This window comes from Falco peregrinus, chromosome 4, assembly GCF_023634155.1.
Source record: "Falco peregrinus isolate bFalPer1 chromosome 4, bFalPer1.pri, whole genome shotgun sequence".
Lineage (NCBI taxonomy): Eukaryota > Metazoa > Chordata > Aves > Falconiformes > Falconidae > Falco > Falco peregrinus.
Window position 1 is genome coordinate 96,229,126 of NC_073724.1, and position 27,259 is coordinate 96,256,384.

The window sequence follows — 27,259 nt, forward strand, 5'->3', positions numbered from 1 at the left end:
AAGAAACGCCCTATACCTACAGCTCCCTTACAAATTAAGAATTATTCAATAACTTACACATTATATATGTCACATTCTTAAATATTTGGTTATGTGACAGTACTAAAACATTTCCCAATTATTCAATTTCTCCGCATGACAGTAATAGTTACAGCATAAGGATAATTAATATATTCTCCTGTATCAATCAATTTTTTAAGAGACTTTCAGCCAAATCCTCCCTGCTTTACTCAAGTAGTCAGCTAAACATAATGATATTACAGTTGGAGTGTATAGGATTAGAACGATTTGATGCTCTGGTTAATACACATCTGTTACATGCAGCATTTAGCCAGTATGTATTATTGTATTTTGTTGTTTCATTCAATGCTTCCTAAGCTAAGTGCATGACTACAAGCAAAGTTAAAACAATCTCTAGTTTATAAGGGCACAGAAAAAATATTATTAAACTCAAAGTATAGCTTCAGAGAATCTCAGCAGCCAGAACCAGAAGTTTCCACTGTGTTTTCAAGGTCACTTAGCACTACCAGTCATTCAAATCCCACAAAGCTTTCTTTGGCATATGAAATATGCTTAATATTTCCTCTTTGTCATGGAAGAAAAATTAGTGATTTTAATATGTTCCCTAAAGTGTGCCCACATAAGTATATGCCATGTGAGTGAAGACCAGAGCTGGAATCTTCTGGGAATACATATAAACATAAGGAATTATCATCAGAGGCGTATGATACACCATAAGTACTTGCATAGTCCTTCTCTGTCGACCATGGGTACCGATTATCGTCATTTACTTACCTCCTTGTCTACAGATCCAAGGAACTTTCACACATTTACATCATAAGTCTTCCTATACAAGAAATACTTATAGTTTTTTTCTAATGCATTGTACTTACCCAGACCTTTAGGAGTAATGCCGCTGCTATCGGCAGGATTAACCACCCAGTAGTAGTATTTCAGTGTGTGCATTAACTGCAGTACTGTTCCTACTCTGCGTATAGTGTTATAGATTGTAGCAGTTCCAATGAATTCAGCTGACAAATAGGTATACAAAGACAGCTGCACCTGAAGAATGAAATAGTTATCCACATAAATTTAAGTTCTGTATTACTAACCTTAAATTGTAGGGGTTTTAGGACTTTGGATATGATATAAAAAACTTAAAAATATTTACAGTTTACTTAGGGCAGGGACTGGACTGACACTTTGAATGACCTTCAAAGGTCCCTTCCAAACGAAATTCTCTGATTCTATGATTTGTCATGATGAATATACTGGTTTGTTTTCTATTCTGGCTTTTAATACTAAAATTATACATTTTCAGATTTTAGGACCATGCCAGTTTTCACTTTGGTCCATATTCCTCAAATGTGATTATTTAGAAAAACAACTTATTTATTATTACTAGAGAGAAACGATAATTTTTTAGTTTTTATCAAACCAAAATACAAAATTTAAATTTAAATGAAAGCTTTATGTGAATGTGTAACAAAAGATATCTCACCTTTTGCTTACAAGTAAAAACACATACTTTTATGCTTAATCTTTAAGAACACAATGTAATACAGCCATTGAAAAAGCAACTGGGTTTCTAGAAACAGATTTTAAATAGAATTAGCCAGAACCTTAGGCAAGAATGTAACTGCTTTTAGGAACTTATAAAAGAATGCTGGAGAATATAGTTAAGCAGGGTATAGACTTCATTATATAAAAACAATCTTTGCCGTTACCATGTTTTAAAAGAAAAAAAAAAAAAGAAAAACCTAAGCACCATGGTATAAAAGAATAAAAAGAATACTAGTATTTCACTTCATTGTAGGAAAGCTGTAACATCATTCAAGTGTTCAATTACCTTTGCAGGGGTATGTATCCAGATAGCAGGATTAAAAAGGATGTGATCACATAATTGCTTCAGTAGGGGTGCTCCATGAGACAACCCATCCAAATATTTTGCAAATGACAAAAATTGTTCCAGAACTGCCCTGGTTATATGAACTCTAGATGACTGCAGAAAAATAAACAGAAAGAACAAAGCTAAAGAACCTTTGTATACTTACAGTAGAAATATGAAGTGATATTTTCACCAGGGTCATCTTTACTAAATACATGCAACCTTATATGTTTTTATGTCACTGAATATGAAAGTAAGAAAAAAAATAGCAGTAACTTATACTTTCTAATGGCTACATTTAGGAGGTTGAAAATATTAATCCATAACTGATTTTTTTTGTTTGTGTGGTTTTGTTTTTATTATAATCTAAGTAGGATTCTACATTTTACAGCGCAGTGCCTTGAGAACTTCATCTGAAGTCCTTAACTGTTCTTCAGTTGTCTTACTGAAATTAGGTATCTTTGTATATAACCACACATTACTGGTAGACTTGCTTTTGTTTCTAAGTAGGGATTTGAAGGAGTCAGGTTCAAGGTTTCCTCAAATTTCAAGAGTCCTCCAGTTTCATAGTATATGCTATCAAATCAGGGTTAAGACCTGCTCCTATGCAGTAACATGGCATGCAGACTGACAAACTCCTTTATATACAAAGTTAACAAAAGGAAGTAATAGGAGAAACCACTAAACATCCTTCCCCTTGCCTTCTCTACAAAATGTTCCAATTACTTTTAATGCTGTAAGTACAGTCTGGGAATATGCAGACTTTTTTTTTAGAAGCAAAGTCTGTTTGTCAATAATACAAGTTCAGCTTGGATGCTGAGTTTCCTTTAGCTTGTACATCACAATTCACAATTAGTCTGCAACTAATAAGAAAAAAATGTTATTCTGAAGTCAGGGGAAAAAAGAGCTTTCTGTCCTTTCTGAGCATTTGATCACATGCAAATGAAAACCAGATAATTTATAAATAATAAAATTGAGCCTGGCTAGCAAACAAAGGATTTTTTCCTGCCACGTGTGGAAACTGAATATAAGCATCTATTGAAAAAATAAAATACATCCTTCTGAAAAACTGCAGCTAAGGAGAATATAGCATAAAAAAAACCCAGAAAAAAGCATATCCTGTAAGAATTATGCTGTGACACAAATAATCAAAATCCTTTAAATAGTCACATAACCTGAGCTTAATGATTGTAGCAGGTGTTAATCAGAATAATACACAAACTTCTTTTTTTTTTTTTAAATTTCACTTACAGCATTCTAAATTGACGTATTTGATGTGTGTAAACCACAGTGCTCTAGTCAAGAGAAAGGGACTCCATGAGGGTTCTGTAGCCTGCCTGTGTATAACTTACAGAACTGGAGCTAACAGCTTCATAAATTCATTCTGGTTATACCACAAGGAAACCTACCACTGGAAAAAAAACCCCACCTTAGACCAGTTCTTCGATGTACTAAATCACACTTGCTTAGTATGGAAAACAGAAGCATAGAAAATAATCTGCTTTTAATTATTACGTCAGCGAAAGTAAAGCCTTTCTGCTACACTAATGTATTTCCATAGATGAAGATACCACAGGGTGCAGAAGAAAAAAAATTATTTATCATTCTGCTTCAAAATTCAGTATATTTTTAAAGGTGAGATTTTTGTTATTTAATTTCACCATCAGAAAACACAAAACTCTGGTCATAACTTCTTCTCAAATGACTGTTATATTGACCACATGTTAATGAAAAATACAGTAGCAAACATTCAAGAATGTCAGAGCCATGAGATTCAATCATAGGAGTTATTACTATCTTAGGATATTAGTAATATATAGGAATATTTCTATCTTAGTACAGCTGCCAGTAGTTTGTTTTCTGGTTATTAAATGGTTTCATGTGGGCTTTGGGCCAGGAAGCAAGTAATGTTCCTCAGACAAGCATTTGAACTGAACCTGTTCTGTGACAACTGTCATCAGGTCTGAAAACGAGCAAGTAAAGGAAACGCCTCTTGCAACTGCTTCTTTCAGAAATGAAGTTAGTTTACAGTTTTTCTTCTTCAAAACAGAGCAATTATTTCAGCAATTTAAGAACTTAACCACAGAGGATTAGCTTAATTTTTATTAGTATACACAAAAAAAGAAATTTAAACCTAAATTATGACATCTGTGATATGCTTGTACAAACTGGGAACAAGAGAACTTTCCTAAATGAGAGTTTAGGGGACAGAGTGTGAAGAAACACAAATAAAAATACATTAAAGTGATTCACAAACAGATCTGAAGTAAAAGCACAAATTAGACAAGCAGGATCAACGCCAGAAAACTGATTCTTTGAACACTGGCATATACGAGGATAAGGAAGATGAAAAGTGATTGAAAATACCACAAAGATAGTAGAAATACTAAGAACAAAGAGGATAAACCCCCAAACATACCTTTTCAAGGAGGTAGCCAATGACTAGAAAGCCTTTTCCACCCAGCATTTGTTCTTGCATGGCTACTGAACTCTTCAGAAGCTCAACCAAGAAAGCCAATAGGGTAGCACTGCACATAAAGAACAAGCATATTTTCAGATTACAAATGTAGAAAAATCAGTCTGTTTCATTCCCAATATTCACCAGCTATTAAGTGAACAGAAACAGGCTTGAAATGGTGAAAAATCCCTTAAAAGAATACAAATCTTACTTTTTCTGTTGACAAATTTCTCCAATGATTGTTCACATATTACAACTGAAGAAGTGGGAGTTCATATTCAAACAGAAGAGCAAAATCACTGTGTCAGCTCTCCTGATTTGACCAGGACTATCCCAGGTTTTAAATATCCAGTCCTGTAGCTTGCAGTTTTAGTTAAAGGTTGTGCGTTGGAGGAGGCAGAAGATGACGAGTGGTATCCAGTTGACAGTGCTAGAATGATGCAGGCAGGGGCCATGTCAACCATTTTACCATCCAGACAAACTATGCTAAACAGCAAAATTTGCAGCCACTAGGTATGTCATCATTCCACACTGAGTCCCTCAAATCACTACTACCACAGAAATGGCATAAAATGGCTAAACATGCACGTGGGCACCAATGCCCACCACAAAACACAGTGGAACAAGAGCAGGGTGGAGACCTTCCTTCATACTTCCTCCAGACCAAACATGAGAATCACATCTAGGCCTGACCAAATAAAAGTTGAGAATCACTTTCACCCAGTTAGGAAAGTATAGCGAGACCCCAGAGGCCACAAAGAAATCGCTCAGCAGCCTATATCAGCATTTTCTGTAAGGTGTTCAGAAAGCACAGGGAGGCAAAAAAAGTGCTCAGAATAGGTGACAGCTCAGAAATAGAAGAGCTATGAAAGACTTCAGGGGACAGACTGTGCAAGAAAGTGAAACTATGTCATGAAAACTAACAGCGGAAACATACGACAGATCAGTGCACTACAGGAAAAAAATCACAATTGACTCAGGTGGATGAGAGGGAAACAAAAATACACTCATCTATTGCTGAAAAACCCACAGGAAAAGGAGAAAGAAAGAACCAAAACCATTTCTGACACAAGGTAAATATCTGAAATAATTTTTCAATTATCTCAAAAAGGTAGATGATGGAATGCATTGTACTGCCTGTACAATGCATACATAAAGTCATTATTCCTTTTCTAAAAATAAAATAGTTATAACAGTTCCTAGCTGTACAGACAACTATCTGCAACCATTAAAGTTCTCACACAGGTGGTAGGCACAGGCAAGGGTGAAAACTGTGGCCTTTGCAGCTATGAAAAAGTGAATTAAAGGAAATGTCCAAGCTGCATTTTATAAATATCAACTTTATTTACGGTATCTAGTCACATAAAGGTTCACTTGCTCTCCAAATACAATCTTCTACTTTGAAATAAATGTTGAGACTGGTTAATCCATGCCAGCACCAAAAAATAATCCATGTGCTGAGAAACACAAGATTTATTCTATTTGGTGAGCAAGGCTGCCATGCGAAAAGTACGCAGTGTAGGCAAAGTACATGCTGTGAACATGAAATAGTGCCTTGTCTCACTTCATTGTTGAATGGTCATAATAATCAGTCTAAAATCACATACAGAATGCTCCACAGAATGTCAGCAGTAAAAGAACACAGATAACATCCATTTACAGTACTCCAAAGCTTTTAGCAAAACAGCCTGTCAAGCTGTCACATCAATTACAAACCAGGTTATATGCATCAATTTTTTTTTTACCCCTACTTAAAGTTTCTACAGTATTTGTCATCTAAAATAAAATACTCATCATTTTTACTACATGGCAATCCATAAGAAGTTAATGTAATGGGTTAAGACTCAAGAATTATTTTTTTTTATTGTATAGGTCAAAGAAAATTCCATATAGATGGTGCTTATTATCAACCTTTATGAGTAACCTTATGACTTAGGAGGACAACCATAAAGTTTAGAAAGAGCATACATCTTTGCAGGATTAGGATCTAGATTACAATAATAAATACTATTAATATTTTATTGAAAAGTAAAAAAAAAAAAGATTCTTAAAGTGGATTTAAAATATTGTTGTACCATGAACACAGCACCAGACTTAAGTTTAGAAGGTTCTACTTCCATTTCTATAATTGATTTATCAAAAGTCCTTTTCTTTGTATTGCAGTTTATTCCTCCATCCTTTGAACTTAGATGTAAGCTGATGGGCTGGAGTTACTCTTTCCTCATGTTAATACAATCTCTCTGAATTTGTTAGAAATTCTTATAGGACTCCAAATACAAGTTATAAGACACACTGACACCCTAACAATAAAGACTTTTCTCTCTTTCCTTCTTTCCAAGTACACATAAAACACACCAGTCAACTCCAAAATAATCAGTGGCCAGTTAATATTTAACCATGCCACAGACACAAATACATACAAGCTGGTTCTATGCAAGAAACACTGAATCAACAAAGTTTATTAATTCAGATACAGGTAGACCCCAATTACCAATTTTTAGCTATTAACCATCTTGATGCGGGGTGTGGCTGAACTAATTAATTCTGCCTGCCCGCGTTAGCACTGCACAGAGCTACCTTAGCTGTCACTGCAAAGTGATGCCTATGTTTCTAGTTCCAGGAAAGCACATTAATTCAGCCAATACCTTTGTGGATGAGCTATGCCTCTTCCTAAGTCCAAAATAGCTTTTCACATCTACTGAACCAGACATGTAGACACCACAAGCCAGCTCTGCGGAGTCAGGTCAGATCTGCAAGTAGTAACTCTAGCTTCTAATCCTTCTGTATTGTTTATGATTGCCACCATAAATAATGGAGTTGAGTGTAGTATATAATAATTCAAATCTTGGGATAACACACGTGAATGCATCATTACACTTTACACCTTCAAGCACATAAAAAATTCCAAGTACCAGGAAAAGCAGCAGTTAAGGAGAACCACCTGGCGTTCACATAGAGGCACAATGGAGTTTGAAGCGAACGCTGTAAAGGACCACAGCATTCAGATACAATTTAGCACCATAATTAAATGTAACTAGCACTTTGTCCACACCATTATGCAGGAAATGAATTGATGAAAACAACTGTAATATTTTAACTGATAGAATAACTGTAAAATCAAAATGGAAGTATTTTTAAATTCTCACTGCACATACAGTACTGAAGCTGTTACTATCTGAAGATGACTGTTAGAGACAGGCAGAAAACAGGTTATGTGCTTAGTCTGATTTTTTTCCAGAAATCCTGCTTGCACTTGTTTCAGGTGAAACTTCTTTTTTTTGAGAAGGAAGGAGGGAATGAAAATCCATTAAATAACAGCTGTTGCACAAAACACTGTTTTCGCTTGTTATGTTCTCTGCCTTATATACTTTATGCTAGAAAGCATTCAGTCTGCCTGAGTAGACCCAACATTTAATAACTCTCAGCTAAGCTTTCCCAACCTTTTCAAAACTTCTCTCTCCCCACATGTTCAGGCTGACCTTAAGCAAACATTTAAGATGTGTGTGTGTGTGTGTGTATATATATCTGTAAAAATCCATACTGACATAATGAACCTATTATCCTCAATACCGCATTCAAAGAATGTAGTTTATTGGAGAACGGACTGCCTAATTTAGAGAATTGTATCCAGAACTTTTAACATATTTCTAAGGATAGTAATTTTATGTAGTCATCTTGGCAGCTAAAAATAAATTAAACTTGAACATTTTAAGTATATATATATATATATTTTTATCAGCAGAACCATGTTGCCAAAATTGTGCTTTTAAAAAGGTTACTGTTGACACAGGGGAAATGATATTGATTAGAAGACTACCTTCTAAGACGAACAATTTTTCAAACAGAATTTAACAAACTTACCAGTAACTAAAATGCATCGGATTGCTGCAGGGCTCACATTAAACTTGCAAAATTCTGTGCACTGCCATACAAAATTTCTCTCCATTCTTGCCTATTTTCAACTCCCCTAGATACAAAGGCAAATATAAAGGATACTTCAGCCCATTCCTACATCTCCTCTACACCACACTCTGCCTAGAACAGATCAGTTTGTCTGCAGTGCAGCAAAGAAACAGATACAGAATGAAAGTATATATGTCAATGAACACTAAATCATACAGAATTATGATTTCTACTAAAAATATAATTAATTTCAGGGAAAAAAAATTCCCGCAGTTTTCCACTACTAAGAAGCATGAAAAAAAAGTTTGCAGACCAAGACATGAAGATGCTGTATTTCCAATGGTTATGATACTGCTTATTCTATAATTAGTGTATTGTAGAGATGATAAGTCTCTGGAATACTGTTACGTAAAAACCTGAAGATTAACTACATTTTTACAGCACTGCTTGATTTTCCCCTCAAACACACATGTGCCTTGTGAAGACTTCTAAAACTTAGTATTTTTTTTTTTTTTTTTTACAAATAAAACAGGAGCACAGAATTGGTGTTCACAGCATACACTGTCTGACTGGAAGATGTTCTTCAGGATATTTTCATATCTACACATATTCATTATATTTGTGAAGTCCCTGCCTCTAAAATTCAGACAGTTATTCTTACAATATGCACTATGAAGTGACAAATACCACCTAGCTTTCATTCATCTAAATATATAGGTATAACATAAGTAACTATTATGTTTCAATAGTTCATCATTATGTTTCAACATCATAATATTTTAGCATCACAATCTTCAGTCAACAGTCATGCAATGCTACTCCTTAAATAAAAAATATACTACAGATATTCACAAAAACAACGGCTTCTGTAGATATCAATCTTCAAAATTTCAAAGTATGACACTTCCTTCTTCATTAATAATTACACACATAAATAAGTAGTTCATTTTCACTCTTATTTATATCTACAGTCATTTTAAATAACCTTTTCATATTACACGTAAAAGAAGCTGACAGTGGAAATCCCAAGGATAAGAAGTCCTTATGCTATGACAATTACTGAACAAGAAAGAGCCGCCATTGTCACATTCTAAATTGACTGGTACCTCCCACTAAGAAACAATTATTACTGTTTTGTGGAGCTAAAATACAGGACAATTTAGATAAAACATTATTGCAAAATTGTTTTTTATGACTTCACTTACAAATGAAGCACTCTATTAGGAACATCAGTCATGTATTCAAATAAAATCAGATGACAAAGGCTTTGGAGAAATAAATAAGTCAGGAATTTGCACCATTAGGATAAAAATAAAATCTGTCTTGGGTGATTTTTGGTGTTGTTTTATTTATTTTATTTTTAAATCACTACATAGATCAATTTCTGTAGTCTACTCTTTCCCGTGATAATTTTCTCTAAAAAGACTACCTTAATTACTTTAAGTTTCATCTTGGACTGTGTATTAAAAGTTATCTTAATTATGCTTTACAAAAAAGCCCCTTTAATTAAAGTAGGCATGTAGCTATAAAGATTTAAGTATGTTCATTAACAACTGATGATTTAACCTTAAGAGGGTATGTTAAAAAAGAATGACACAGTATTTGTTCTGTTTGATTAGGTTTGGAAGGAACCTTTAGAAACTAATCGTATTTGTATTTCCAGCTTCTCCCAAAATAAGATAAAAGGAACATATGATTAACTCCACCACAGGCGGTTAATATGATAACTTTTGAAAACTAATCTTAGCATAAACAGATAAAGTGGTATTAAGGAAAATCATACACCAACAACTAATGCTTTGTTTTTAAACAAAAAAAAATTATAAGGTATTTGCTCTTAACTTTAATTCAAAACACAATAATGGCTGTATTGAAATACATTATTATTATTATTATTATTATTATTATTATTATTCCTCTTAATCTGTTGGCTGCCCATTACATCTCATTGTTAGCGAACAGTTTTAAATGAGTATGGCTGATTCATGAAGTAATTTGTTACTTCATCAGAGTATTTACTAAATGTTTCATAGCATGGACTTAGAAATCCTCAGCAAGAAGCATTAGCAATGTATTAACAATATATTTTGATACACAAGAGATGCAAGATGATCTCCACTTCCTTACTTCATTCCTTCAGGAAGAAAATCAAAGTGCAAAGGATAAGCATGGATTTCAGAAATAATTTTGACTGCACATATAATACTGGTTGGGAATACAAAAAGGGATTTTCATGAAGGCATATTGGCTCTAAATACCTGGGCCAGCTGTGGCAAACAAGAAAATTCTTGAAAGACAGTAGGAGATGACAGGTTACATAGGTGGAATACTACTTGGCATTAACCTTATTTGCTACCATGATCTTGAAGATAAATTCAATGAAATTAATGACATTATTAAGAACTACTGGAAACTCATGGATTTTTCATATTAAACTAATTAAAAAATCAAGACATCAAACTGTATTTCCTAACAAGCAGTGTTATTTTGTATCTCTGGAAACTGATAGAAAAACACTATTTCCTATCAAACTATTCATCTCTCAAAAAGTAGATCCAGCAACACCACTATCTACAGACAGGAACCAAAAAGTCATCATCTGAATATAAAGAATACTGGAAAAAATGAGTACAAATATTAATTGATGAGAGCAAAACACAAAACATCTACAGGAAAAGATGAAGAACAGGAGTTGAAATATTATCATTGCCTGCCTCACCAATTCTTCTATTTCACTGACTTACAATAGGTGGGCAATATACTCTGTAACAGGGGCTACCTATAGAAAAAAAGTGAACATAATGTCAGTAATAAAACTGACTGAAAAGATGCCTATGTTTACCTTGCTATAAATTTTAGGTGGGTGTATGTATCACCTCCAAGAAAGTTAAGGTGGGCCTAGGCACTACATTTATTTAGTATGATAAACAGTAAAAGTATTTTTAATTTTTATTGCATAGTGCATGTGAACTAGAAAATCCAGTTAGCAACTTCTAGAATAAGTATATAAAGGAATTATTGGAATTACTTCATCTATTTAAGCTCCTTCTACTTTCAAATGTTTTCCCAGTATGGTACAATCCAAAACAACAGTCTCATCTGAACCAACACTTCTTATTTGTTCTGTGATGGAACTGAGCCAGTGCCAAAGTCTGTGCACCCAACATGTGTGAGAATTGGTCTGTGTGTCAGTGCTCAGCACACCCAAGTGAGCTCAAAACCACACATGAGAGACCACAAGGGAACAAAGCAAGTCCTTCCTATCATGTCACCCGTATAGTATAATCAAAGGTAACAACAGCATCATAACAGAAAAAAGCGTTGTGCTGGGTTTGCGTGGCAGGTTTTGGTGGGGGGGGGGGGGGGGGGGGCGGGGCTACAGGGGTGGCTTCTGTGAGAAGCTGCCAGAAGCTTCCTCCACGGCCCATGGAGCCAGTGCCAGCCGGCTCCCAGAGGGACCCGCCGCTGGCCAAGGCCAAGCCCACCAGTGATGATGGCAGTGCCTCTGGGGTAACATGTTGAAGAAGTAGGGGGGGGGGAAACCTGGGCAACAGCAATTGTGGCTGGAGAGAAGAATGAGAATATGTGAGCGCAATATCCCTGCGGCTGCCATGGCAGCACAGGAGGGGCAAGGGGCTCCTGGCCCGGAGCAGAGGTTCCCCCCAGCCCGCGGTGAAGCCCACGCTGAGGCAGGCTGTCCCCCTCAGCCCGGGGAGGCCCACGGAGGAGCAGATCCCCACCGGCAGCCCCTGGAGGCCCCACGCCGGAGCAGGTGGGTGCCCGAGGGAGGCTGTGACCCGTGGGCAGCCCACGCTGGAGCAGCTCCTGGCAGGGCCTGTGGCCCCACGGGGAGAGGAGCCCGGGCTGGGGCAGGTTTGCTGGCGGGGCTGGGGACCCCGGGGGGACCCAGGCTGGAGCCGGCTGTGCCTGAGGGACGGCACCCGTGGGGGGACCCGGCTGGGGCAGGGTGTGAGGACTGCAGCCCGTGGGAAGGATCCACGTTGAGGTTCATAGAGGACTGTCTCCTGTGGGAAGGACCCCACGCTGGGGCAGGGGCAGAGTTGAGGAGCCTCCCCTGAGGAGGAAGGAGCAGCAGAGGCAGCGTGTGATGAACTGAGCACAACCCCATTCCCCATCCCCTGCGCCACTGGAGGGAAGGAGGTAAAATCAGGAGTCAAGTTAAGCCTAGGAAGGAGGGAGGGGTGGGAGGAAGGCGTTTTTAAGATTTGGTTTTTATTGTCTCATCATTCTACTCCGACTTAATTGGTAATTAATTAACTAATTTCCCCAAGTTGAGTCTGTTTTGTCCATGACAGTAACTGGTGAATGATCTCTCCCTGTCCTTATCTTGACCCGTGAGCCTTTCAATGCATTTTCTCTCCCCTGTCCAGTTGAGGAGGGGAGTAATTGAGTGGCTTTTGGTAGGCACCTGGTGTCCAGCCATGGTCAACCCACCACAAGCACTCTACATTTATTTTTATTATATAAACACCTTATTAATCTAAACTGCTACATTTTCTATTCTAACCAGAGTACTGAAAAGGAGGATGAAAAATAGCAACCTTGGTATTCAGGTTGAGGGACCACTCTCCTGAATAGCAGGTGCATCACTTAATCCAAGAAAACATAATTAAGACATAAATGCAGTTTCCATTCTTTCAATTCCTGTGTATGAGAGCACAAGAATTTATATAGCGCTTCAAAAGCAGAATTGTAGGGCATTTCAATACGTGGTCTCATGGAAAAATGTAGATAAGGCACACAGGGATATATGTATTACAGGAATAAAGCACATTTACAAAGAATGCCATTAAATCATAATGTTGCTATATTCACATTGCCCTGCTTTATAATTAAATTTTTAAATTAATCTATTAATTTAGAATAGATTGAAATTGTGAGTGGATTAAAACAATTAAAAAATGTGTTTCCTCATAGTCCTGTTAACAAACTCCTAATGTTAAAAAACCTAATTAAACAGATAACTGAGAACCTCAAACTTCTTAAACAGATTTTGTTGTGTGCAAGACAGAAGGTGGTGAGAAGGTTCAGAAGAGTACTCTGGAAACCTAGGGCATTTACCCTGCAGTATCAAGCTGTTTGTATTTCCCACCTCCCAGGAACACATTAAGATAAATTGCAGTACAGCTATTCAAGGGACAATTTCTGAGTCCCCCAAGCTGGTCACCAGAAAGAAATTAATTCTACAGCCATAGTAAGCCTTTACAAACGTAAACGGTCTACTATCATCAAACATCATCTGGACCTTTGGGGTTTTTTTTTGCAAAGTGGCATAAAGATTATCTGCTTATAAAAATACATAGATTGTAATGACTAAATGCCAGCTATTTTTCAGAAATAAGTGGTGCATCTCTCTGCTGCTGTTGTAGATATATTTTCATAGGTAGAAAGGGCATAAAGTATCAGGTACAGTTCAACAATCACATTTTGGAGAGGACCAAATAAAGAGAGAATAGTCTAAAAAACAAAGGGAGAGAAGGAAGGAACACAGTAAGTACACTTCTTCCCTTATTCCATGCAACAAATTAATCTTAAATGTAGCCCTGTTTTTGATGTTTGGCCCCTTTCCCCATTATCTTCTTTCCTTGACCCCAGAGATCTTATATTCCTTTACTTGCCTACTTCCTTGTTCACTTAAACTTTTTTTTAATATATACAACCTAATAAAATCAATATAACAACATAATGCACATACACTTAAACCTATGGTAATTCAACATTTAAATTACATCTTGTCAAGCAGCCATTTGCTTACAAGTCTTTCAAATATGTTCTTGAGTTAGGATCATATCTTGTTGTATTATGTATTTGTACAAGCATATAGCATAATGAATTACAGATCTCTTCTTAGAATATAATCTGATTACAGAAGAAACGTATTGATTCATTCAAGAACAATTTTTTTTTCCTACTTACGGTTCAACTAAATCCAGAATTGTTCTATACATTTAAAATTGAACTTTACAAATGTTCTCACTCACTGGAAAGATCACACACTTGCAAAGAATTAAGTCTTTATCTGAACTTATTCAACTTACATTAGCTCTCCATTTTTAAACAGACCTAGTTACTGCTTTAACTTTTATTACAGACTCAGCATATTAATTAATGTAACATATATTTTATTCTTATATATGGGCACAAACACACATAATCTTCCATAAATTGGAATAAAGCATTTTTTCCTACTGCTGTGTCAGTAAATAAAAACATACAGGGAATTTGTTTTCCAAATTTATTTCAAACCAAGCTTTCGTTTTTTCTAATTCCCTTACTTAACAATACTTCAATGCAATGTGCATACTGGAAAACAGACTACAAAAAAGTAAATAACCCACATGAGCCAAAACACAACCAGCTTTTCTGTCTTTGACATCAAATGAAATAATTTACACCACTATACTCTTGGATGTAGAATTTGTTATTTTTAAGACTGTGGTATTACTTCTAACATTGTACTCAAACATTCTCATGAAATACATTAACTTTTCACACTACAGAAACAAATAAAAACCAGAAACCATCTTAGCTATGTAGATTTAACAAAGGGGAAAACAGATAACTGACAAAATGTCACCAAATTGATTAATTTCTTAAATTAGATTGGGACAAGTGATCTTTCATGAAAAATTATACCAATGTATCACTTTCAGTTTAATTTTTCAAAATCGTAAGCAATTTTAGTATTAATTATTTTGCAGTTAACTGATTTATTACTGAACTATCTAATGCAATGGCAAATACCCAGAATAATTAATAGCAGAGTATTCTAAGCAGCAAAATAAGCCATGTACTCTGAATTATGCATCTATTTTATGAATTTATTCAAATACAGGAGTCAGCATCTGGTGCCCTGAACAGTTTTCTAGCAGACTTTCGTTACATACCACTCTATAGAGAAACACCATACCAGTCCTTCAAGCATTATCTTTTCAGTTTTGATACCTCCAAAGGTTTAGACCACACACTTTGTCCTGACAAGTTTAGACTTCTTGTGTTGCCACTAGAATAGGAGCCTGCCCTGACAAGCAGGTGGCAAGGGATCTTTGCAAAAATAACTACAATTGAGCTAGCTTTGAACATGTCACTGCGGGTACTGACAGACTCCTAAGCCATCCTTTGCAGGCTACATGTGAAGCATTCATCCAACTTCTGTGCAAGCTTTTCAACCTAGGGGTTACTTCCATAGTATCAGAGCAGAGACTTCATGTGTCCCTGTTTAAAACTCTCTTGGTGCACCTCCAGTCACTGTTGCATTTATAACATGGCCACAAAAAAACTGACCATAGCTCTATGACTTTCTGACTGTGTATTAATATGGAAGGAGATACCTTTCATTAATTTTGAGTGTTATTAAATATGAACTCAAATGACACAGACTTTGGGAAGGTAAATGACATTGCACTGTCAAGTAAAAGCAAGCTGGTTTCTTTTAGAGGTTGCAAGAACTCATGAAACGGTCCTTAAAGACTCTACAGTGATTGGAATTCATTATTTAATCAAATAAATTTGATGCCAGTTCCATCTGGAATCTCATCAGATTAATATAATTTACACACCTCTACAGTAAACTACTTTTTACAAAATACTACTGTTTTCAAAGAAACAAGGGTAAAATGTAAGTCACAGCATTCACAGAGAAAACAAATCAAACATTCTCACAACAAAACCAAAAATATTCTTAGCTTAATTTAGTTTTTTGCTTGAAAGAAGCTTACCAAACTGTTGTTTCCACCTGACTGTCATGCAGCTGTCGATTGTCTAACTGGGCAAAGAGAGGAAAAAGAACTTGAATCCCTCCAATGGAATGAATTGCGCTGTGAATGGAGTGGGTTACGATAGCTTTCACATCCTAAATTAATAAAATAAATAAACAAAAGGGAAAACCTCAGTCAATATCAGTTTTAAAGGAAAGTTACAAACATAACTTGGGAACACTTTAACAGATAATTTTAAGTGCAAACTAAATCAGATTTGTTTTAGCTTAGTTTCATTACTTATGTTTCAATCATAATCACTATACTTAAAGGAAAACATTAAACAGAAAAACTTCAGCATCATGGCAAACTGTGCCTTAGAGTATAAAGTATATATTTCTTAACAAAGAAATGATCATTTTTTACTCTAGAAAGTGAGCAAAGAAAGAACAGTTCAAATGACAGGTATATTAAGAGCTAAAATAATACAAAATAACAAGGTCTCGGTACACTACCACACAAATCCTCTTATGATCCCAATGATGCTGTGCTAATAGTAATCACAGAACATCGATTTAGCAGCACAAACCTGAAGCATAAGAGCATGGGGGGAGTGTACAAAAATTGAAGGATTTTCCTTTGGTGAGGATTCAAGGCATAGCTGAGCATCAGTAGCCTTCGCATTATATGTAAAAGCAATGCTACTTGCAAGTTTCCCATCGTATAGTACTTGTTTATGGTGCTCAGCCAGATGAATGTCACTCTCAGATTTAAACTTGAATGTGCTCTGAAAAAAAAGAAAACATAAACTTTACAAAGTAAATATTTCAGACAAAATTCTTGCCTCAAAATGTGCAGAAAATACATTGGATTTGAGAGGTAATATAAAAACTGCTAAACTTTGTTTTAATTTTCCAGTAGTTTAATGCTACTGAACAATTAGACAATATTTTTGTTTACTCCACATCAACATGTCAATATAATATTTGGTGGTTTATGTAGTATTATTGCTCTCTCCTTTCAGCATCAGTGTTAACAAGTTCGGCAGTAACTATCTGGAAGAAATGTGTCACATTAAACACCTATAAATATGTTAAAATAAAAAATTGAGCATTCAATGCATTAAAAATAAAGAACAAATTAAATGCCTTGTATTTTAGTTTATATAAACTCACTCAGAACTTTGAATCCTATACCATTTTGATTAACGGAACAGTTATTTCTAAACAGCATTAAAACCATTCATTAAAACACTTTATTAACAGTCAGAAGTATATATAAACAAGTTACTTACACAAAAAAATCCAAATAAAATTATAAGTGCCATATTTCAGACTAATGTTCTCAAACTCAAAGCTTTTACAAAGGAAGACTGAAAATTTCTGTTTTCTTAAACCTACTATGATTCATATCTGATCTAAAACTATGTTTTCTGGCAACACTGACAAATCAATGAAGCACAAGAAGATAGATTTCTGCCCTTCTGCAAAGCATTGTCAGATTTACTTGTCACATAACTACTTTTGCATGTAACAACCATTTGACAGTGTCAAAAAGACAACTAGCAGTAACACACAGTACTGTAGTGACACAAGTAAAGCAAAGTTATTAGAAATGACCACCATTTAATTAAAGCAATATATATGTAATGTGTTTCTAAAATCTTTTCACAGTTTAAAATAATTCATCTCTGAGGTTTATCATGAATAATTTTGCTTGTTTTCACTGCATATAGCCATCACAATTCTCTTTATCCCTTTGGTCCTACCAAATCTCTCCCTCCTTCCCCTACGCACTGTAAGAAAACCTATATCATAAAAACATTGAAAGTACTATCACTAGGGGGTTGGTTAAACAGGTTAGAAGAATTAAAAAAGGCAATTTATAGGCTATCAGCTGCTCTTTCCGAACAAAATACAGGTTCCTACTGATTATCTAAACCCATAAAACCCATCCAGCTTTAGCAGAGCTCTCAAGGCTGCTGGAAGCCCTGACAAAATTCTCTTGCTTACAGCTACACGATGGGAAAGTACATCTGCTCAAGTGACTGACACACGGCAATATAGGGTCTTGTGACAAGCATCCATTTGTATGTGGGTCATAAGATTGATGTAGGCTGAACAGACTGGGCACCTGACTGCAGCTGCTGGAGAACCCCTTGGAGTGGAACTGTCAGTCAGCCCTGTCCCATGCTTGGTGACTAAGCAGAAGGGAGGCAGCAATGCCATGCTGAAAATATAGGAGATTCAGGTACCATAGCAGAGAATGCAAGTAGGAAGGGCAAAAGTAAGCTAATAGAAAGTGATTTAAGCTACATTTGGCAAAGAAGGAAAATATTTAGCTGCATTACGAGGAGTGTTGCTAGCAGATGGAGGGAGGTGATCTTTCTCCTCTGCTCGGCACTGGTGAGGCCACACCTGGAGTTCTGGGCTCCCCAGTACAAGAGAGCTGTGGACTTACTGGAGAGATACCATTGAAGGGCCACTAAAATCATGAAGTGACTGAAGCATCTCTCCTATGAGGAAAGGCTGAGAGAGGGACTGTTCAGCTTGCAGAAAAGAAGCCTCGGGGAAGATCTCATCAATGTGTATAAATATCTGAAGGAAGATTCAAAGAAGTCACCTTCCTCTTAGCAGTGCCCAGTGACAGGACCAGAGGCAATGGGCACAACTGAAACACAGGAAATTCCCTCTGAATATCAGGATAAAGTTTTCCACTGTGAGGTTGTCCAACAAGGTGGTAGAGTCTCCATCTTTAGAGATATTCAAAATCTGTCCAAACAGTCCTGGGCAACTAGCTCCAGGTGGCCCTGCCTGAGAAGGCGTTTGGGCCAGATGACTTCCAGAGATCCATTCCAACAATCTCAACCATTCTGTGATTCTGTGATCTGCATTTGGGTTAGGAGTCCAATTTGTAGCGAAGCTCCCAGTGATCCTCACTGCTCTGTTCATACTGCAAAGGTGTTCAGAACCAGAGACTTCCTTTTGGCTGAAACTCAGATGTCCCCCAACTGTTGGTAGTCACTCAGCCCAAAGGATTAGACTACAACCAATCTGAATGAAAAACTGCAATATATACACTATTCAGCCTTCAGCACCAAATGTTTTAATCTAGAAATGTGTTCCTATCGTGCCACACTACTTACTGAAGTAGAAAAACCGAAAGAATGAGTACTAACTATGCTTAGAGCTCCAGAGCTGGCTCTCTGTTGATATGGCTGACTACATCTCACTTATCAGGAAATTACTGCTACAGATTACAGATTTGTCCTGATGAAGGTGATGATGCACTTCTCCCCAGAGGGCGTTTTTAACTATACAGATAAATCTCTGTGCACTTTCTGCCGAGACAGAAATAATTTAGTGATGTCATTGATTTCCAAAGATATCTGCATTATGCATGTACTATATTTTGATGTTTCACCACATGAAAACACTTCTTATCTGGAAATTTTTTCATGCCTATAAGCTTTGTCAGATTCCAAAGCTCAGAACGTTTTACCTTGATGGAGTTTTTCATAACTTTGCCATTTTAAATACGTCAAAGTATTTCAACACAAAATCTGTATCATTTAATTACCGTGAAATTTCACAACTTTCAAAACTGCTTAAGTTAAAATAAATCCAGTTTTACAAACAAATTTTGTCATTAATCTACCTCCTTGTTTTCAGTGTTTACTATGCCTCAAGAATTTATCAGACAGAACTATTTAAAAGTCAGGCACAAATAAATTATACAATACTGACTCACATTTTTTGGAGAAAAACAAGAATTAAAGGGACATTCTGCCATTAAAGCCTAACAACAGTAATCATAAATTGGAAATGCTAATCTCCTACCCAACAGATTATTATCACAGAATGGAAAGAGAGGCCACAAATTCTGATATATGATACTCTTTTATTGCTAATATGGTTTTATAGAAAGATAAAAGAAATGCAGTATGCAAATACTGTACTGGGAACCTGAGAAAATACAACCACAGAGGGACAGCAGAGGCTGTCAAGCATTGACAGCCGAGCCCAGAGAGTGGTGGTGAATGGAGTTAACATTCAGCTGGTGACCAGTCACAAAGTGGTCTTCCCCTGGGCTCAGTACTGTGGCCAGTCCTGCTTAAAATATCTTCATTATGATCAGGACAAAGGGATCGAGTGCACCCTCAGTCAGTTTGCAGATGACACCAAGTTGGGTAGGAGTGTTGATCTGCTTGAGTGCATGAAGGCTCTGCAGAGGGGTCTGGGAGGCTGGACTCATGGGCCAAGACCAATTGTATGAAGTTCCAGAAGAAGTGCTGAGTCCTGCATTTGGATGACAACAGCCCCACACAAGGCTACAGGCTTGGGGCAGAGTGGCTGGGAAGCTGCCTGATGGAAAAGGTCCTGGGGTGCTGGTTGACAGACACTGAACATGAGCCAGCAGTGTGCCCAGGTGGCCAAGGCGGCCAGTAGCATCCTGGCTTACATCCAAAACAGCATGGCCAGCAGGACAAGGGAAGTAACGGGTCCCTCTGTACTCAGCACTGGTGAGGCCGCGCCTTGAATCCTGTGTTCCGTGTTGGGCCCCTCACTGCAGGAGGGACGTCGAGGGGCTGGAGCGTGTCCAGGGAAGGGCAACGGGGCTGGGGAAGGGGCTGGAGCACAAGTCTGATGAGGAGCAGCTGAGGGAGCTGGGGGTGTTCAGCCTGGAGAGGAGGAGGCTGAGGGGAGACATTATCGCTCTCTGCAGCTGCCTGAAGGGAGGGGGTAGGCAGGTGGGCTCGGTCCCTTCTCCCAGGTAAAAAGGGACAGGACAAGAGGAAACAGCCTCAAGTTGCACCAGAGGAAGTTTAGATTGGATGTTAGGAAAAATTTCTTCACTGAAAGGGTGGTAGAGCATTGGAACAGGCTGCCCAGGGAGGTGGTGGAATCACCACCCCTGGAGGTGTTTTAAAAATGTGTAACACAGTGTTTAGGGACATGGTTTAGAAATGGACTTGGCAGTCCTGGGTTAATGGTCGGACCTGATGATCTCAAAGATCTTATGATCACCTAAATGATTCTATGGTATGAGGTCAAACTGCAAATGGTTAGTTACTGGTCACTGAAGGAATGGAACTTTGAGATCTGGTACAAGCAGTATGATGACATAAAGACAGCAAAGAAGAGCCTTAGATTTAGCATATTCTACACATGGTTAAAAATATATACAGGATCCATAAAGAAGGTATAAAGGGTAGGTTTTGCTCCTACAGGAATAGGAGAGGGAACAGAGAGGGATGAGAACTACTCCAGCACTGTCCTCCCCAGTAAAAGCAACTGTGCTTGATCAAGACCACTACTCAAACACTAGCAGCTCTCCCCTCTCCTTTAGCAGCAAGAGTGGTGCTTTTTTATTTCCCATTCACCCCTTTTTGCTACTGTAGGTTCAGCAATCATACACAAAATACCATCTTGCACGATGTAATTGACTTCAGCAAATTTGAATTTTCCAGAGTATTTTGTGTGTGTCAGTATGTGCATGCACAAATGCATTTTTACTCCATCCTTTGTACATGACAAAAAGATTTATACTGTAGCAGTGATCAAGAGCAAACTCAGATGCAGCAACATATGGAATAATCTGACAACTCATTTTGAAATGCCTAAGAGGAGTGGCACAGATGTGACAGTGCTATAAGGACAGGGCTTTATTGAAACATCCCTTTATAAACAGCACCAAGCACTGCATATCAGATGCATCTCTTCCTTCCTTGCCCCTCTACTCTGTGTTTATCAGCCCCTCAGGATCCCAGCTGAGACATGCTTCTCTCTCTTCTTTGCTGCCTGGAAACAATGATGGGTAGCAGAAAAAGCACAGTGACAGCAAGGATACTGCTCTCATTTCCTTTTTCCTTCTTCAATCTCAAGCAACTGAAAGTGTCAGCATTGTAGGTAAAAGTCCTGTACAGCAATTGCAAGACTCAAAAAGAGGATGCTTTATTACAGATAAAATCTGCAAATGCAAATGTAAAGTTCTACTATGCTTTTACTAAATTTAACTTAAAATTTCAAGAAACTTTATGGATGAATTTGGGAAGACTTAACAAGAAAGAGGCAAATCACATAGTTCTACTGCCAGTGTATTTTCCTCTCTTCCCCTTTTAAAAGTTTGATTATGTGTTATTTCTATGCAATAGTTACTAAGCATGGCAGCTTTTCAATATTGCTACTCACACAATCACTGTAACACTTTTGTTCAAAAAACCCCAAAGGCCTTTTGATAGAACTGAAGATTTAGTATTTAAAAGTAAACTATCTGTTTATTATTTTTTTATATATATATTAAAGCATGCTGGTTACAACTAAATGTATTCAGAAGGACACGTTGAGTGAGACCAGCATGGAAGTATCATGAACTGTTTCTACATTACAATGTTCTGTAATAAGCATGTAATGTATAATAATAATACAAATATTACGTATATAAAAGATAAAAAAATTCTATAAAAATAGTAAATAAATCTTATTTTAATGGCTTCTCTAGTTCATCCTAAAATCTGGTGCTTCTACTTGCATCACATAATAGGGGTGCAACAAGGTACAACAGATTCACTTTTCTTTGTAGATCAAGATCTGACTTTTCCTGAACTTTGTGGCTCTGGTGTTATTTGCAACATTACATACTACCTATATTCAAAAATTTACACCTACTGCACTGTCCTGAGTTCTGGCATGTTGGTAGAGTATGCAGATTTTGCTGTATTCCAGAGGTCTTAATGGCACTCATTGTAGGATACAGACATTAGGAATGATTGTTAGCGTAGCCAAATAGAGAGGCAAAATCATAGTCTCTTATGGACAAAGCACGTAGAGCACAAAATGAGGAATGGTCACTTTCCCTAAAGAATCAGAAACCTGGGATATAGTGGACTAAAGTAAGAATTGCAAATCAAAGGAACTACCAGAGACAGTTGTAAGAAAGAAAAAACATCTGTATTAAGACAGTCTCCAAAAATCTGCAAGTATTTTGAATGATCATCCTTTGGGAGAAAAGCTTTGGCACAACCAGAGTTCACAATGAATCTAGAATAGTGGACCTTTTGCAAAAGCTGAATAGTTGATTCTTCCAGTTGGCTAACAGTACCAACAACTGGAATGAACAGGACATGTAGTTAGTTAACTACTTAAGAAAAGGTTCTGAAAGGCCAGTTTGCATCAGGAAGTTAGATGAGAGCAAGAATGTGATCTCCAATGCCAAGCAATTTGAGCTAAATGTCAATTGGAGCCCCTTGGACTATGAAACACCCATACTGAAGTGTTCTGAACTGATGGACATTTGCACCCACACAGAATCTGAAAGGATTTACAGAAATAAACTTAACTGAGACACATAAGAGGCAAGCTTGGAGTGAAAGCTACAGTCAGTGACCTGAGATCTCGAAATGACAGGATGTGGTTCCTTTTTTTTGGTTGTGAGTAGACCTTGAGTTAGAAGTTGATAAAAAAAGTGTGCTGTTTTGTCTTATTTTTTGGAAATAAGGAAGTTAAAGAAAGAAGCTGTGTTATTTCTGGGGTCCTGCTCTAAGAACCTGGTCTTTTAAAAGGCTACTAATAAAATATACTTTCAGATTCTTAGACAAGGAAGGAAACTACTCTAGAAAGGAAGGCAGAATTAACTGTACTGGCAACATGACCTAAACCTAAAACCATGATATACCAAAGAATATCCCCAAAGTATTAAACTTCATTTAACTGACATTTTACAAAAAACAGTAAGAAGCTACAGGTGTGAAGAAGTGTAGTTTAATGGAAGTCTATGAATCAAGCAAGGTAATTTGACAACACTGTAATAAAGTTAGTGCAGTAACTACTGGAAATGTCATTTAGCATGAAATCATGTATGCCTCATGAACCCCTTCAACACTCACAAAATATGACATAATAATTTTCACTTGAAACAAATGAAAGCATTATTCCTATTTGATATAACTTCAGTATATGGCTGCAAATCCACTTAATAAATTAATAAAGTTTTACTACATTTACTATGAAGAAGTAAAAAATTACATTACTTTCTTTTGCATGACCACAAAAACATTTGCAGAAATATTTGTTCAAACAAAATAGAGTATTAAGTTTGGAATAAAGTATTCCTTGTTTGCACAGGTGATGCACTTCTCTTGACTAACTGAACTTTTCTAATTTCAAGGCAGTCAACAATTTCAAGCAACAATCAACTGTATGCAATAGACTTCCTCTTCTCCAAGTAACCTTGACACATTTAGCTATTCACGCTACATCCACACCATAAAAGATGAAAATATCAACTTGTCACTGTCATTCTAGTGTTAGCTGTGTTCAAATGATTTAAAGCAATCATTTTCAGCACATCAAATTAATAGTATTAGAATCTAAATGCTGATTTTTACTTGCTTTTAAAACCTTTGTGCTTTCAGAGTATATAATACATACTAAAAAACCCTGAAAATATACTTCAGATGATACCACAAATTTCACAAATCAGAAAAAGAAAATTTGGGAATAATTGAAAGTAGAAATTCAATATGTTTCACTGGGATTAGATTCATTTTCAAGCCTTCTCCACTAGGCAGTTTCTGCAGACTTCTGCAAAGTATCTGTTGTTTTTCGTGATGAAATACTACTATACACAGCTATTCCAAGTCATAAGGGATTATTCATACTAGAGATGCAAGTTTATGCATGCCATTAATTTATCCAATCTGTCCCCTAAATGTCACTGGCAAAGCATGAGTAAAAAAGTTCTTTTACTTCAGCAGAACTATTTGAACCTGTGCATTTGAAAAGAATTGGTTTATTATGCCTTGCTGAAAGTTAATCTGCCTTAACTCAGGTTTTAAACACAAACAGGAGAGAAGAAAGTTATTCCCCTGGTATTCAGTACACCAATTACAAAATTGTTCTAATCTGATTGTGATCTAAAGTAAAAAAATTCACATACAAACATGTTTCAGCTACACTTTAAAGAAACAACTTGCATCTTTCAAAAAGCTCATGGAAATTAAGGTTAGTTAGGATACTTGAAGAAACAGTCTTCTTTTGCTGAAAACAAATCACATAGCTCTGGGTGAACCTAAGAGGAATATTTACATGCATATATATCTTTCAACTACATCTATCAAATTATTTTCCTTTCATAGCTTTAATTTTTTTATGATTCTTTGTTACCTTGTATCCAGGTCCTAACTGATGTATTGCAAAAATCTGTGCTGGGTTGAGTGCTTCAGTGAATACATATACTGCTCCAAGCTGGCCGCAGAACACTCTATTAGCATCAGCAGTCTCCGAAGAGCCAAGAAAACATTTGTCATAGCTCTGTATCAGGAAGAGGCAATGTTAATAAAGTCTGGTCATACAAACTATACAATGAAATAACATTTGTGTACAGTTACTGAAGCAAAAAACCTAAGGCAGGCTCTAGTAAAGAAAATAAATCAATCATTTATTACTTCAGTACCTGATTCCCTGTAGTGAAGAACTTCAATTTGAATAGCGTAGAGTTAATTGTTTTATGGGTCACTATTACAATGCTTTTGACTGGCCACTAGGATTTGATTTTTATTAATTGTTCAACATAAAACAGAGAAAATTAGAACAGTACATTCAAGTACCAAATAACCTTCCCTACTGCTTTCTAGGAAATAGGAAAGTCCTTGTAATTATTATTCCAAGTTCCTTGTAATAATAATCAGAACTCTCACTGCTAACACATAAGAACATGTACTGAAATGCACTCTTCTTTCACTGTTGTGCTAACAGAGCTAAACATCTCTAGCAGAAAAAACATCAAATATGAATTTTTGTAGTTTGCAACTGGTGCAGTCTTCCTTCATGACTGCAGCCTATAATGATTTGGTTTGACCTTAAACTCCTCTTCTGTCTTCTTCCACGGTCACAAGAATTATTTTCCATTCTTCCTTCCAACAACTACCCTCTGAACAAAGACCTTCTGCAGTTTTCCATCTGTCCATTTCTTATTATTTCAGGTTTGAAGTGGGGGTTTTTTTGTGGCTTTTGGGTTTTTTTTCCAATTTAAATTTATTTTGCAAGAATTACGTGAAGTTATTCTGGTGCTTCCAGGAAAAGAGGCTTTGAGAAGAAGCAAAGCTTAGAATTTAACTGTCTAGAATAAAGATCTGGGGAACTGGAAAAAGACACAGCACAAGAGGAGAACAACAGAAAGCATAAGGATCTTTGCAAGGCTAGTCCCTTAGCTTCCTTGAGTCACATGTACTTTATTTAACAGAAAAAAGGATCAGGCCTCACTTTTTGAGCTGAATCAGCAAACCAGTAGAATCAGCATTAGGAAGCCTGCTTTTTCATCCTGCTTGGCTGTTGCTGAGTTTCACCCTAAGAAAAACTTCTGTAGTCTAGAGAATGGAATCAAATATGGTGACACGCCACCGCAGTGGATTGAGGTGGATAAGCTATTAACAAGGAAAAGGGGACTCTGTCTAAAGGGTTAGGAGGAAGTCAAAGATCTAGAGGCCAGCTTTGCAATGAGGTGAGGTAACAGGTATCCAGGATTTTATCTCCGACTTATCCTCCTTTTGACCAAACATCTCTTTGAATTTTTTTCCCTTGGGATTGCTAAACTTGTATTAATTGTTTTGGACAAACCTAAAAAATTTCTGAAAAAAACTACATCAAAGTTGGTTCACAAAGTCCTACCCAGGATGCATAGTGCAAAATAAGGGCTATGAGACCACTCTGACTACTGGTAAATCTAATGGTGAAACTTCCTAACAGTTTTCAGTTAGTTCATTAAAGTCCTCCTTAGCCTTGAAGGCTTTACTGACACCTGCGCCACTACTGTCAGAGAGTGTTAAGTCAATTCATGTTGAGCAATTGCCATTTTTTATGGTTATTTGAGGAATCTGAATACTGATGCCACCCTTTTTCCTAGTTTATACTTACAAATTCCGAGATCTACATTCCTGCCTATTACAAGGGTATTTTCCTGGCCTCTTCTAGATAACATTAATTGTACAACATGCATCATAGTTTTCAATGGAATCTGAGTTTTACATATAATTACATTCTAGGTCTGTTTGCCTGTAGTAATTACCAGTTCTGTCTTTTTTCATTCTTACCAGATTATACTTTCCCATTTTCTGGTGTTTCATTCTGGATTAAGTGCTTCCATTATTTTTAATTGGAGGGGAGGCCTAACTCCTGATCTTCTGGTAATTTATATTCACTTCTGCTCCAGATGCCAATCAGTAGACCTGATATATTTATTTATTTATTTTAAAATCAGCACCTAATACTCATAGCTCATTTGCTCTTCCTCCAA

The 27,259-nt window shown here is 36.7% G+C and overlaps 1 protein-coding gene across 3 annotated transcripts in view; it reads right to left on the minus strand.

The window, feature by feature from the left end:
- Positions 1 to 27,259, minus strand: part of NBEA (neurobeachin) — a 509,659-nt gene that overhangs the window by 357,348 nt on the left and 125,052 nt on the right. For all 3 annotated transcript variants that reach the window (XM_027792046.2, XM_055802616.1, XM_005241160.4), the window contains exons 8-13: positions 25,132 to 25,278; positions 16,557 to 16,754; positions 15,989 to 16,122; positions 4,308 to 4,416; positions 1,850 to 2,002; positions 894 to 1,062 (exon numbers count right to left, since the gene is read on the minus strand). In XM_027792046.2, the coding sequence (XP_027647847.2) occupies positions 894 to 1,062; positions 1,850 to 2,002; positions 4,308 to 4,416; positions 15,989 to 16,122; positions 16,557 to 16,754; positions 25,132 to 25,278 (910 nt within the window). The remainder of the gene's footprint in view (positions 1 to 893; positions 1,063 to 1,849; positions 2,003 to 4,307; positions 4,417 to 15,988; positions 16,123 to 16,556; positions 16,755 to 25,131; positions 25,279 to 27,259) is intronic.